Source organism: Scylla paramamosain, chromosome 4, assembly GCF_035594125.1.
Source record: "Scylla paramamosain isolate STU-SP2022 chromosome 4, ASM3559412v1, whole genome shotgun sequence".
Classification (NCBI taxonomy): Eukaryota; Metazoa; Arthropoda; class Malacostraca; order Decapoda; family Portunidae; genus Scylla; species Scylla paramamosain.
The window spans coordinates 27,407,027-27,420,587 of NC_087154.1; the positions used below are offsets into that span (position 1 = coordinate 27,407,027).

The 13,561-nt window shown below is 44.7% G+C and overlaps 1 protein-coding gene across 1 annotated transcript in view; it reads left to right on the forward strand.

Annotated features, from left to right (window-relative positions):
- LOC135099935 (uncharacterized) overlaps positions 1 to 13,561 on the forward strand; it is a 30,200-nt gene that overhangs the window by 3,428 nt on the left and 13,211 nt on the right. The window contains exon 2 of the mRNA XM_064002654.1: positions 12,603 to 12,665. Coding sequence (XP_063858724.1) covers positions 12,603 to 12,665 — 63 coding nt within the window. The remainder of the gene's footprint in view (positions 1 to 12,602; positions 12,666 to 13,561) is intronic.

Genomic DNA, 13,561 nt, shown 5'->3' on the forward strand with positions numbered 1-13,561 from the left:
ACCCTTTTTCTTTCCTGTTTCCTTTTCTCACTCATGCACACACTCACTTTACAGACACTGCCATGAATCATAATTAATTCATAATCTGCATCCTCTGTCCTCCCATCCTCTTTTTTTTTTTCTGGCAGACTTAAATCTGTCTTTTCTCTTGTTTTTTTTTTCTTTCTCTCTTCCTTCGTCTTCCAAGTCTTTCGTCATCCTTGCTCTCGTCTTCGTTGTTGTTATCGTCATCCTCGTCTTTGCCTTCTCTTTCTCTTCCTCCTTCCCTTCCCTCCCCTTCCCTTCCATTCCTCCTCCTCCTCCTCCTCCTCCTCCTCCTCCTCCTCCTCCTCCTCCTCCTCCTCTTACCTTGAAGTCTGATGTGTTTGTCTCGTCTCCTACTTAGGGACATTGTTTTGTAATTTCTCTGGAGTAAGGTACACCCTTTTTTATTGCTTTTCCGTGCTGCTTTTGTTTTTTAAGTTCCTAGATTTTTGTTTTCGCTTTCATTTTTATTTTGTACTTATATTTTTTCTTTTGTTTATTATTTGTTCGTGCATGTCTTTTTTTTTTCTGTCTCCATTTTCTGTGCTCGCTGGTCTTCTTCCGTTCCAGTCAAGCGTGAGTGAAAATTTAACCGCAATCGGATGAGACGGGAGATGGCCATTTCTTTTTGTACGGATAGAGAGAACGTCTTGGCTAACCCTTCCTTCTGTCCACCCTCCCCCTATCTAACATCTACGCGTCTTTCCTTCCTTCCTTCCTTCCTTCCTTCCTTCCTTCCTTCCTTCCTTCCTTCCTTCCTTCCTTCCTTCCTTCCTTCCCTCCCTCCCTTACCTTCCTCCTTTCCATCCCTCCATCCCTCCATCCTCCCTTTCTATCACTGCCTTTCTTCCATCCCTCCTTCCTTTTCTATCTCTCTCTCCCCGGCAGTCAGTCGTCCGGTGATTATGTTCCTATCATAGCCTCTTGTACGACATAATTCAACGTCGTGCCCCTGCGCCGCCTTGCTCCTGGTGGGTCGATTGGCTGGACCTGACCCATCGCATAGACTTCAAGCGCGGCCGAATCCCCCGCCGCTGTTGGGCCGCCCGATAGCCTCATTTGGGCTCGTGAATTGATGTTTCAGCACCTTTAATTTTCCGTTTCCATACCAGGCCGAGCTAGGTTGTGTTGGCGTCCCTCGGAGCTCTACGGGAACTGGTCCTGGATCTTAATTGCTGTTGTCACTCTCTTAGCGAATACACGTGATGATGGGGAGGAGCGCTCGTGTGTTCAGTGTGTGGGATTGTTTACTCCTACTCTCTCCCTAGCTCTCCCTCTCTAGTCTCGACCCCCTTCTTGCCTCCCTCCTACACCTCTCTCCCTTCTAAGTCTGTCCCTTACTCTCACCAGCCTCTCACTTATCCGTCCACTTACTCAGTCTTCCTTTTATCTGCCCGTCTTATAGCGTGTCTGCCAATTATCTGCTTAAAGCAAATCTGCTTAGAGCCTCGGCCTCTTTTGTCTAACGTTACATATACACCTCCCCCTTCCCTCTCTCTCTCTCTCTCTCTCTCTCTCTCTCTCTCTCTCTCTCTCTCTCTCTCTCTCTCTCTCTCTCTCTCTCTCTCTCTCTCTTTCTAGCCTCTTTCTTCCTCGCTCTTAATATCTGTGCTTACGGCTTCACTTTACTCTTTTATTTAGAAGTTTTCCTCGCCCACCCTGCTTTTGTCTCCTGTACTTTGTACCCGCTAATGTCGTGCCTTAGTCTTCGCTCCTAAATTTGTATTCCTCCTTGTTCTATCCGTGTCATCTCTTGTATCTTATCCGTCCATCAGCTTCCACCCTACCATCTCCCTTATATCTTATCTTCCCGTCCCTTACACTCTGCCGTCTCTCTTACACATAACTTTACACGTCCCCCTCACCCCGGGCCCTGCTCTCCCTTCACACGCATCACCTACCCTTCACCTTCCCTTCATTTAAAGCTCCCAGTTTAATCCTCTGACCCTCTCCTCCCTCCTCTTACCCAGTGATCACCCTGCCTTTAATCTTCCACCTTACTCCCCCATCCCCCTCTCTCCCCATTCTTTCCCGGCCCCCCACCCCTACCTTTCTCTTCCATTCCCTGTAGGTAGGTACTGCACCTCACCCTTCCGTACCGAGTCTATCATTGTGGAAATTCTTACTTTTTCTCTCAGGACAATAAGGGAGACTTCCCCGGAGGCTCGCTGTATAAACTCCTTGTGTTGACTCTTGGACCTGAGGTGAAGTCCCTAGTCCTGTGGAATTTGGGGTAATTGATTCGGCCGTAGCGATCTGCTGGGAGATTTTCAGAGGAACCGACGCCGCGTAAACACTAGACTGGCTTAGCGGCACCGTCAGGGGGAGGCCGTGGCGAGGGGCGGCGGGCGGGGCGCTGCTGCTGGCTGACTGGGCTGATAGGGGGCATTATACAGTTAGGAAGGGAGGGATGTTGTGGGGATAAGATCGGTTAGAAGGAATGTTACGTTCGATGGACAAGTAGGAGTGTTAGATAGATTAGATAAGGATGTTACGGTTGATAAAAGGGAGGTGCGTTGGATAGAGAGGGTGTGGGAGTGAGCCAATAACATGATAGGTCATGTTGTGTGGGGCCAAACAGGTGTTACATTAGCACAACACTACTATTAAGGTGACAAAGTGATCGTATAACACTCCGGCATACTAATAAATAAAGCACAATAATACTAATGAAACTCCATAATATAAATGTGTACGAGAGGCCGGCCGGGTAATCATATGAGACACCCAGCAGGCGTGACGTGCACTACAAACCCTGATAGACATATGATAATTTGTTGGTAAACATATCAGGTAGGCGCCGGGGACTCTGCTGACGACGGGAACACTAAGCGGGAAGGCGGCGGGGAGAGGAGGACGAGGCAGGCGCCGTCCACTATACCTTGTGTGATTGTGTTACCTGGAGCGAGTGGTAATTAGCTGGTAAAGAATGTTGATCATGTGTGGCCGGGCAGAACCATGCGTGGTGAGAGGCTGCCAACTCAGGATGTGACCAAAGCAAGGGAGAGGCGAAGGTAGGAAGAAGGAATGAGAAATAATAGATGGAAATGGCAGAAAAGTGCACAAATGAAGAGGAAAGTGAAATGAAAGCTAAACAGGTAAGATGAGCCATGAGGGTGGACAGGCAGGTAATGAAGAAGGAACCGAGACCGTGGGTGATTACGCGGGTGAAATGAGGCAGGTGAAATAAGGTAAGGCATGCAATTAGTGGGAGTTATACCTAGGCCAGGAGACGAGGTGAGACAGGACAGGTGTGCGATGACAAGAGGCGGAGGCGAGTTAGGCGAGGCGGGATGAGAAGCAAGTTGAGGAGGAGGCCGGCCAGAGGGAGGCGGGGGCGAGGCAGGACGGGAGCGGCGGCGTGGTGGGTCGATGGCATGCGCAAGGAGACAGTCATTAATTTTGGGCACAGTGAGGACCCACACCTGCTCCTGCCCTCCTCCTCTACCCGCCATCCTGTCCCAAACCCTCCTTCCCTCCTCTACCCAATCCCTACTTTTTCCCTCACACAAAACCCAACTAAAGCCTCACGAATTCTCTTTTTCTTTCACTGGTCTTCACCTCTCCCTCTCTTCGTCCCCCTTCCTTCCACCGCCTTCACCTCCTTTCATCCATTCCTCGCCTACCGTCTCATCCTTCCTTCCCTCTTCCACACGCTTGGAATCATCATCTGCTCATCATCTGCTTCCCTCCACTTTAGCTGCTTTCATACCTAAGTAGTTCTTTCTCCGTCTTCTTTCTGACTTCTGCGTAAAAGGAATCTCATTGGGTATGCCACTGTGTACGCTACCTAGAGTACGGCAGACAGATGGACGAGCAGAAACACACACACACAGATATAGATAAATAGATAGATAGATAAATAGATAGATAGATAAATAGATAGATAGATAGATAGATAGATAGATAGATAGATAGAGAGAGAGAGAGAGAGAGAGAGAGAGAGAGAGAGAGAGAGAGAGAGAGAGAGAGAGAGAGAGAGAGAGAGAGAGAGAGAGAGAGAGAGAGAGAGAGAGGAAAGCCTGGGGGCAGTACCATTGTTGCTCGGCCTACCATAGCCACAGCCTCGACCATTCCCATTATTGGCGGTCATCATCATTATCATTATCATCATCATAATTTTCATAATGATCTCTTTTGAAATTACCCTTTCAACTTCTTTTCATCTTCGTTCCACAAGTTTGAAGGGAAAGAGAATGAGAATGACAACAGTTGGAAAGATGTCATTTTTCTTTCCTCTTTTAGTCCTTCCTTCTTTATCATTCTCGTCACCATCATTGTTATCACCACCACTTAAATTTGCTGTTCTTCTTTTTCCTTCTAGTTCTGATTTTCTTTTCAATTTGGTCTCTTGCTGCTTCACCATTCCAGCTACTCCTCCTCCTCCTCCTCCTCCTCCTCCTCCTCCTCCTCCTCCTCCTCCTCCTCCTCCGGCCGCACTTGATCATCCTGTGGTCACTCACTTAATTAATTAGTCAGTCAGCCAGCCAGTCATAAAGCGAGGAAGTCAGTAGTCGTCCCCGTCGCCGCGTGGATATTTCAGTAATTTATGGAATTAATCACCATTGAGTTAATTAGCCAGTTTGTCAGTCAGTCACTACGTCTCCCAGTCAGTCGGGGAGGCAGCTCGCGGGGGGAATGTTAAAGTGTGTGTGTGTGTGTGTGTGTGTGTGTGTGTGTGTGTGTGTGTGTGTGTGTGTGTGTTTTCTTAGTATGGATTAGCCCTGGAGCACTTGACCATCCCCCCTCCCACACACACACACACACACACACACACACACACACACGAGCATCCACACCCAAATCCCGGCCCCGAGTTATCGAAATATGCAATGCTCGCTGTAATTACCCGGCGAAACATGAGTGCCCGCGGGCCGTGGGTTGTGTAGTGGGTCACAGCCTCCTCCACTTGCCTGCTCTCTCTCTCTCTCTCTCTCTCTCTCTCTCTCTCTCTCTCTCTCTCTCTCTCTCTCTCTCTCTCTCTCTCTCTCTCTCTCTCTCTCTCTCTCTCTCTCTCTCTCTCTCTTGACACACCATATCCAGAGAGAGAGAGAGAGAGAGAGAGAGAGAGAGAGAGAGAGAGAGAGAGAGAGAGAGAAGGGGCCAGACAGGTAGACAGACAGCAAGAAAGAAAGAAACAAAGACTGACAAACAGATAAAGAAGGCGCTGGAGTTTTTGCTGCTGGAAGATCACACACACACACACACACACACACACACACACACACACACACACACACACACACACACACACACACACACACACACACACACACACACACACACACACAGAGTAGCCATAGGTATTGTTTGATTTTCTTCTTCCTCCTCCGCAGTACCGACTTTTCTCTAATGCACGTAGTTACTGTATTGTAGAGCAGAGGACCAAGCAGCTTAGGTAGCGTGGACTTGGAGAACCGTTGCTGTTTGTATGTAATCTTTCGTAATCCCTTGTAATCTTCTTCCTCTTATTGTTCTTTTTCCTTTCTTCTCCTCTTCCTTCTCCTTTACCACCACCACCACCACCACTGCAACGAACAACACCACCACCACCACCACCACCACAATAACAACAACAGCAACAATACAGCCACACCACCTACATCGCCTCCCTCCATTAGAATAACCATTACCATTACCATTACAGGAAGTTAATGGTTCTCGGGGTAGGCATGGTGTTGTGGGTGGGAGGGAGAGAGGAAGGGAAGCTTTGAGGACAGACAGGGGAGGAAAGGAACCATGAGTAGGATCGGGCGAGGATAGAATACAGGGGAGGGAGGGTATGTGGGTGTAGGGGTATGGGGTATGGGTATGGTGTAGGTGGTTGAGTCCTCCTCCGCCTCCTCCCCTCCCTACCATTCCTCTCCCTACCATTCCTCTCCATGCCCGTCTCCCCACACAAAAGGGCGGATCCGTGGGTATCAGGGAGACAATAGGCCACGTAACTAATGACTGATGGGAGCCGCCCTGTCCTTCCCCCAGCTGTCCATCGTGCTCGTTTCACCCGCAACTTAGTAGGTAGCTATTTCCCCATCCCCCCCATTTTTCATCTCCAACTCCCAGCTGACCACGTGGCGTCTCATCTCATGCACAGCCTTCCCCTACCTCTCCCCTTCTCGCCTACAATTTCCCATTGTCCTGTCCCGTCGTCTTCAGTTTTCGTCTTCAACTGACCACATGGCGTTTCAGTAGTGTGCAATTTTTTACCTCTGCTTTTCTTCTGTCTGCCTGTTTTCCATTTCCTTGGTGCTTTGTCGACACCTTAACCTGTTCCTTACCTATTCTATATCATCAGGCTTTTGTTTTTTTTATATTCTTTTTTTTTATTTCTCCGTTTCTTTGTTACCATATCCACATCCTTTTCGTCCCTAGTGTCTCTGTGTCTCTGATCTTCGCATTTCATCTCGTTTCCTGTTCCATATCGTCGGATTTTTCTTCTTCCTTTTTTCTACCTTTACATTTTTCCCTTTCTTTTCATCCGTAGTGTCTCTGTGTCTCTTTGTTCTCCGCGTTTCATCTCCTTATCGCATTGCATTGCTCATTTTGTTCATCCTATTCCCTATCCCCAACAATGAAATAACTTCCTACACACTGCATCTTCCCTTTACCAAACATTAATGCTCCTTGCGTGCTCCTACTTCACCCACCACACACCACCTTCACACGCCAAACCCCCTTGCTTCTCCTCATCCTGTCCCCCAAAAAGTCCTCATCCAGATAAGTCTCGACCTCATAGTGAAGAAATGAGAATTAAAAAGCCGCCAGTTGTCTCACTTTACTCCCAAATTTCATCAAAGATTGAATTATACATTTTTTTTCTGGTTCTCACTTTATTAATGATCTTATTTTTTTGGTGACTTTTTTTCGTCCCTTCAGTCCATCATAAGTGGCCACCACCACCACCACTACACTATTATTGCCACTATTAGCATTGGTTATCTTTCAGGGAATCTAGAGTGTCGTGGAGAGAGAGAGAGAGAGAGAGAGAGAGAGAGAGAGAGAGAGAGAGAGAGAGAGAGAGAGAGAGAGAGAGAGAGAGAGGAGAGAGAGATCCTGTTGTTATTAGTCATTTTACAACTTTGTCATTAGCTAGTCCTGTCTGCCGTCTGCCTCAGCCACACCTGGGCCGGTTTTGTCCCCGTCCACGAGGAAGCGAGAGATGAGAATGCCTTCTGATTGTCCTGCGATTGTTCTTCTCATTCTGACGTTCTATTTTACTTTGTGTGGTTTCTCACTATTTATTTCTCTTCAGCTGATGCATCGTCTTTCAGTTCTTTCTCTCGCCTCATGCTTTTATTTTTATTTATTTACTTGTGTGTGTGTGTGTGTCTGTGTGTGTGTGTGTGTGTGTGTGTGTGTGTGTGTGTGTGTGTGTGTGTGTGTGTGTGTGTGTGTGAGCTCATGTGAGGATTACTTATTTCTCTTTTGCATTGCTCATTTTGTTCATCCTATTCCCTTTTTATTTCGTTGCACGTTCTCCACTCTTCCTTTGTATGTCTCAGTTCACATTTTCCTTTCTCACCCAAAAGTACTTTCCGTTGCAATCTTCTCTCGTTACCTTGACAAAACTTCCGCGGAAAAAAAGGAAATAAGCTGTTTTATCCCCTGATTGAAAACACATAAAACCAATAATTAATTCTGGGTCGTTTGCCTCGCCCTGCCTCCCTTTGCCCCGCCCCGACACGGACCTAGGGCATGAATAGAAACTCCCACACTAAGCGGAACCTAATCCCACGACAAACGGAATCTAATCCCTCTCCTGTCACCTATACCCTGTTTTTGTCGCCCTCCGAATAAAAGGCGGACACGGAGGGCGTTCTGTATCCGTCACCCTCCGGCTCCTTCATCCCTGCCGGAGCAACTGAGCTTCTGCCGGGCCCAGCGTTGGATACCCGCTGACGCCCGCCCTCGTGTTTGTGAGTGAGAGAGAGAGAGAGAGAGAGAGAGAGAGAGAGAGAGAGAGAGAGAGAGAGAGAGAGAGAGAGAGAGAGAGAGAGAGAGAGAATGAACGTATATGTGTATGGAGAAAGAAAAGAAAGATGATGGCGATATTTCAGCGGCGAAGAAATGAAATCCTCCGCACGACAGAACGTCAGCCGGTCTTGAATGGGACAACCATTTGGCTGAGAATTAATGGTCCGTGATCCTTTCCCACCTCCCCTTCCTTTATTCCCTCTCGCTCCCATCGTAATGGCTACATTTATTAATTTCTCCGAATATTTTTGGTCCACGTTTTGAGTTGGGGATTTCGACGAGGCTGTAAGTAATGATCTTTGCATACTTGCCTTCTAATTATTAAGACGAGAGTGATGATGACTAAGATGATGGTGACAGAAGAGAGTACTTAGCGCTTTAGCCTGCGAAATAGAATAGCCAACTCACGCTACAAGCCAAGGCATATAAAAAGAGAATAATAACACAAATGAAAGTGCACTGCTGGAGGAGGCAAATGACCTTCACAGATTACCTGGAACTGTGCTGGTTTTGGTTTCGAGGTAAAGGAAGACGGTAACAGCGAGAAGCCCCTCTCTCTCACCTCGACTTTTCTTCGTCTTCTCTTTATTTTTCCTCCTCCTCCTCTTCTTCTTCCTCCTCCTCCTCCTCCTCCTCCTCCTCCTCCTCCTCCTCCTCCTCCTCCTCCTCCTCCTCCTCCTCCTCGTCCTCCTCCTACCCGCCCTCCTTCATTCCACCCCTCATCCTGCCTCCCTCCAATCGCTTCTGCCGCCTATTCTCCCATAATTATTACATTGCTCTACAGCCTCCATCTGCTTCCATCTTTCTCCTTGTCTTGGTTTCCTTTGTTTGTTCCGAGCAGCATCCCTTAGCATCTTTCTTTCTTCTTGTTTCCCTTCACCTGTCACTTGTTCCTGTTTATCTCTCTCTCTCTCTCTCTCTCTCTCTCTCTCTCTCTCTCTCTCTCTCTCTCTCTCTCTCTCTCTCTCTCTCTCTCTCTCTCTCTCTCTCTCTCTCTGTGTGTGTGTGTGTGTGTGTGTGTGTGTGTGTGTGTGTGTCGATAAGTTTCTCCTCTTGCTATGCGTTGCTATTCTCTTCTTTCTTCTTTCACTCCAATGGTCTTATCTTATTCTCCTCCACCTCCTTCACTCCGTAGATCCGTCTTCCTTTCTCTCTTTTATTCTCCTTCCTTCCTTATCGTCTTGATTTTCCTCCTTTCTAAGCTTTTCCTTTCCCTTCCTCTCTCCTCTCCTACCCTAACTTTCCTTCCGGATTCTTCAGTCTCTCTATTTGTATTTTGTATTCTGTCATCATTTCCTCTCTTCATACTTTTTTTTCTCTGTCTTCTCCCATTCCTCTTATCCCCCCCTCTCTCTCTCTCTCTCTCTCTCTCTCTCTCTCTCTCTCTCTCTCTCTCTCTCTCTCTCTCTCTCTCTCTCTCTCTCTCTCTCTCTCTCTCTCTCTCTCTCTCTCTCTCTCTCTCAGCCTTTTTCTACCTTCTCTACCTTCTTAGTTTGTCTTCCTGTGCTCCCCTCCCCTTCCTCCCTTCCCCTTCCCGCCATGTCTCCCATCCCCTTCTTCCTCCAATCCACTCCCCTTCTTCCTCCCCTTCTCCCCGCCCTGCCTGGCTCCCTCTCGGCGGTCTGTCTGGGTGATTGGCCAACATCACCCTCAGCTTATTTCCATGTTTTTGTAAACTTTGGAATGGTCCAAGTCAACACTTAATGGTTTACTGTGAACACACACACACACACACACACACACACACACACACACACACACACACACACACACACACACACACACACACACACACACACACACACACACACACACACGTTACTTTAAGCCTTTTACACTTCTCGTATTCTTATTTGAGTTTTTTAATCACTTTGTTTTTCATTCAGTTCTGGAGAGAGAGAGAGAGAGAGAGAGAGAGAGAGAGAGAGAGAGAGAGAGAGAGAGAGAGAGAGAGAGAGAGAGAGAGAGAGAGAGAGAGAGAGAGAGAGAGAGACTTCCTCTTCAGCAGGTCAAGTCAGGTCACCCAGCGTCTGGTGAAGAGGGCCTCTGTGAGCACCTCCTCAAGAGCCACACTTGCCGCCCGGGAACTGAAGGACTCAAGGATAAAAAAAAAAATAATAAAATAAAATAAAAAAATAGAATTAAAGAAAATTATTGAATTAAAGAAAAGTATTTCATTCAATTTTATAAATGTCAGTATTTTTCTCAGGTACAGTACGTGGTTGCTTCTATTTTCATGTGGTTTATACTTGTTATGTCTTTATTCTTTCACTAGACTCTTGAATGTTCTATCTTTGTTTACCTCTCAAGGAAGATGGCTCTTACCACAGCATTCGCTATAGGATGATGCAAATTGTGATATCCAAGGATTTTGCAGTGGATTTTCCAATTTAGCTCTTCTGCTTATCCTCTCCATTTATGTATATATTCCGAGTTGGAGGTCGCCCGTGGTTGGTCACCTTGCTGACCGCACACTCACTCTCCCTCTGTCAACACTGAGGGGCTGAGACTCCTCAAACACACGCGGCCGCCTCAGTTTGGTCAGCGAATGGAGTTTCTTACCTCGTCTTGTTGACTTGTTATTGTTGGCCGCGTCGGAGCTTTTGGGGTGGTATTTCGCTTAATAGATCTATATATATATATATATATATATATATATATATATATATATATATATATATATATATATATATATATATATATATATATATATATATATATACTCGTATATATATATATATATAATATATATATATATATATATATATAGTATATATATATATATATATATATTATATATATATATATATATATATATATATATATATATATATATGTATATATATATATATATATATATATATATATATATATATATATATATATATATATATATATATATATATATATATATATATATATATATATATATATATATATATATATCGAAATAGAGGAAAGTATATTCTTTTAATCGGAAAGATATAATTATAAATTTTGCATTAGTTATAAAAACAATGAGGATGCAGATCTCAAATAGATAGCATATTTAGTTACTTATTTTTTTTTTAAGTGGGTTTCTTTTGATTAATTACAATATCGCACAGCGAGATAATTTTCATAACGTTTGATTTTTGCCTTCAAACTTTTAAGATAAGAGGAAAATATGAAAAATAAACTTTCATATTACTGTGTATTTTTGTAGTAAAATTTAAAGATAGTAACTTAAAAACGTAATTAATTAAAAAAAAACGTACTTACTTTTAGGATGAACAGTGGATACAGTGGCAATGTAGCTGGACCTGAGAGGAAAATACACATACGGCGTCATCGGCTGACTTGTTTGCATGTAGCTGTGTTCAGTTTGTAGTTGAAGGCGAGCTTAATACGAAAAAAAAAAAAAAATGTTTTTCACCATATCTGAAGATATGTGTTCACTTTAGTAGATTCTTTCTTTAGCATATTTACTGTTGTTTTTTTTTTCAGATTTCCTATAACTATTGAACTAAAATCAAAACTAAATCCTGTGTGCTTAACTTTTATCTCTTACTTTCTTTAATTTTCCTAACTCTTCTTTCTTCTTCTGTCCAAACTCTTCATTCTTCACCATCTTTCAATCAGTTCCGTTCCCTGTGTGTTTGTGCTTTCTGGTAACACATGTTTATTATGAGTAACGAAGTCTGTCTGATCAGTGTGGCGAAAATAGTGTTCCGTTTAATTTCAAGCTGTTGTTTGCCCGTGTAAGCGTTGGAGCGGATGGGAGTGGGGGCTGTGGTGCGAGGTGTGGGTGTGGGTGTTGGTGGCTCGGTGGGGGGCGGAGGGGGAGCGAGCGATGTGTACAGTGGGTGGTGGTGTCGGGGCGGCCGTGAGACAGTGTGGCCTGGAGATGGATGACCCTGGCAGCCGGCGTGGTTGGGGAGGCTTTGGGGGGCGGGGATGAGGAGGAAGAGGTGTAGGTATGATGTGAATGTTTAGGTCTGGTATGGAAGAGTTCATATTGGACTGATGTATCTTTTTTTTCAGAGTTAATGTATATTGCTTGCATTGTTATTCTGTTTGTGCATTTTTGTCGTTATTTTTTTCCCGCTTATGCGTAATTAATCAGCCACCTTTGTGTTCCTCTTGATAACAAACACACGTGTATGCTTGCTGATAGTTTTTCTGTTTTACTTTTTTTTTTCTATCGCATTGTGGTTTTCCTTTTGTGTGCGACGCTTGTTGTCTCACGTGACTCTTTTGTTTTCTCTTTCTGGTAACGTTTTCTTTCCTAAATCATGTGACTTTTTTTTTCTCTTTGGTTTTCGTTGGAATGTGTTTTATTTATTTCCCTATTTGCTTGCGTAGTAGTTTTTTTTTTCTTTCCTATATAGGACTTTTGTTTTGTTCGTGTTTAACACGCGATTTATTTTTCTTGCAACATCTTCTTTCTAAATCATGTGACTTTTATTCGTTTGAGCTTTTCTGCTTGAATGTGTTTTGTTTGCTGATTTTCTGGGGGGCGTGTAGTAACATTGTATTTTCTTATTTATGGGAATCTTGTTTTCTTTGTTTAACGCTTGACTATTTGTTTTTCTTTCTTATAACGTTTGCCTGTTTTTTTGCAGTTCCTGGACGACCAGGTGACCCAGCACCACAACGCTTGCCAGCGTGACACCCAGTGTTACCAGGTGAGCATTAACCACTACCACCAACACCATCACCACCAACTCTCCCAGACTTCCCTTTCTTTCCCACGTTCCCTCCCTTACTTTTATATCTCGTCTGTTTTACTTGTTTCTCCACCACTTTGCTTTTTCACTTGTTTCAATCTTACATGCGTTTTTGTGTTTAGTTTTTAGTCCTCAGTCCTTGTCTTTGGGCAGCAATATTGTTTTCTTAGTTGTCTGTTTTATCTTGTACAAGTTGGTTTTCGTTATTTCATCCTGATTCCTTTTCTGTTAAATGTTATGTCTGTCTCTTCTTTCCACTACATTTCTCCTTCTATTTCTCTTACCTATTGTGCGGTGTCGTGTCTCGGTATCTGAGTAGCCCTGGTTTTTGTGGGTGAGGGTGAGGGCTGAGTGGGCCTCGGAGGGCAGCGCCGGGGATTGGGCTGCCGATGGAGCTGGTTGGTGGTGAGGAAATGACTGTTCTCCTAACTGACTTTGGGGAATTTTACCTTGTCTTACAAGAGACCAGTTTTGGGGTAATGCCTCGCATCGAACTGATTTTTGTGGCAAGAAAATGTGTGACGAACTGATTATATGCAAGACCGTTGACTCCAGACCGACCCGGTGTGTTGCGACAGTTCTAGCCAGACCGACCTCCAAATGTAGGTAAAGTTTACGTTAGTACAGCTCCACTTTGATATGCCCCAGCAGTAGTGGTTACATGTCGAGTGACCTTCCACACCTATTTCATTTACGTTGAATGCTTTCCCTCAATCTTAAGTCCTCGCATCTGCTGGAAATCTATAAAAAAAAAAAAAAAAAAAAGTTTGATAGGTTTTCAACAAATTATAGGGCACACGATTGAAAGTTCTAAACACAATGTAACTATTTGTGGGGTATTTTGCTGGACTTCT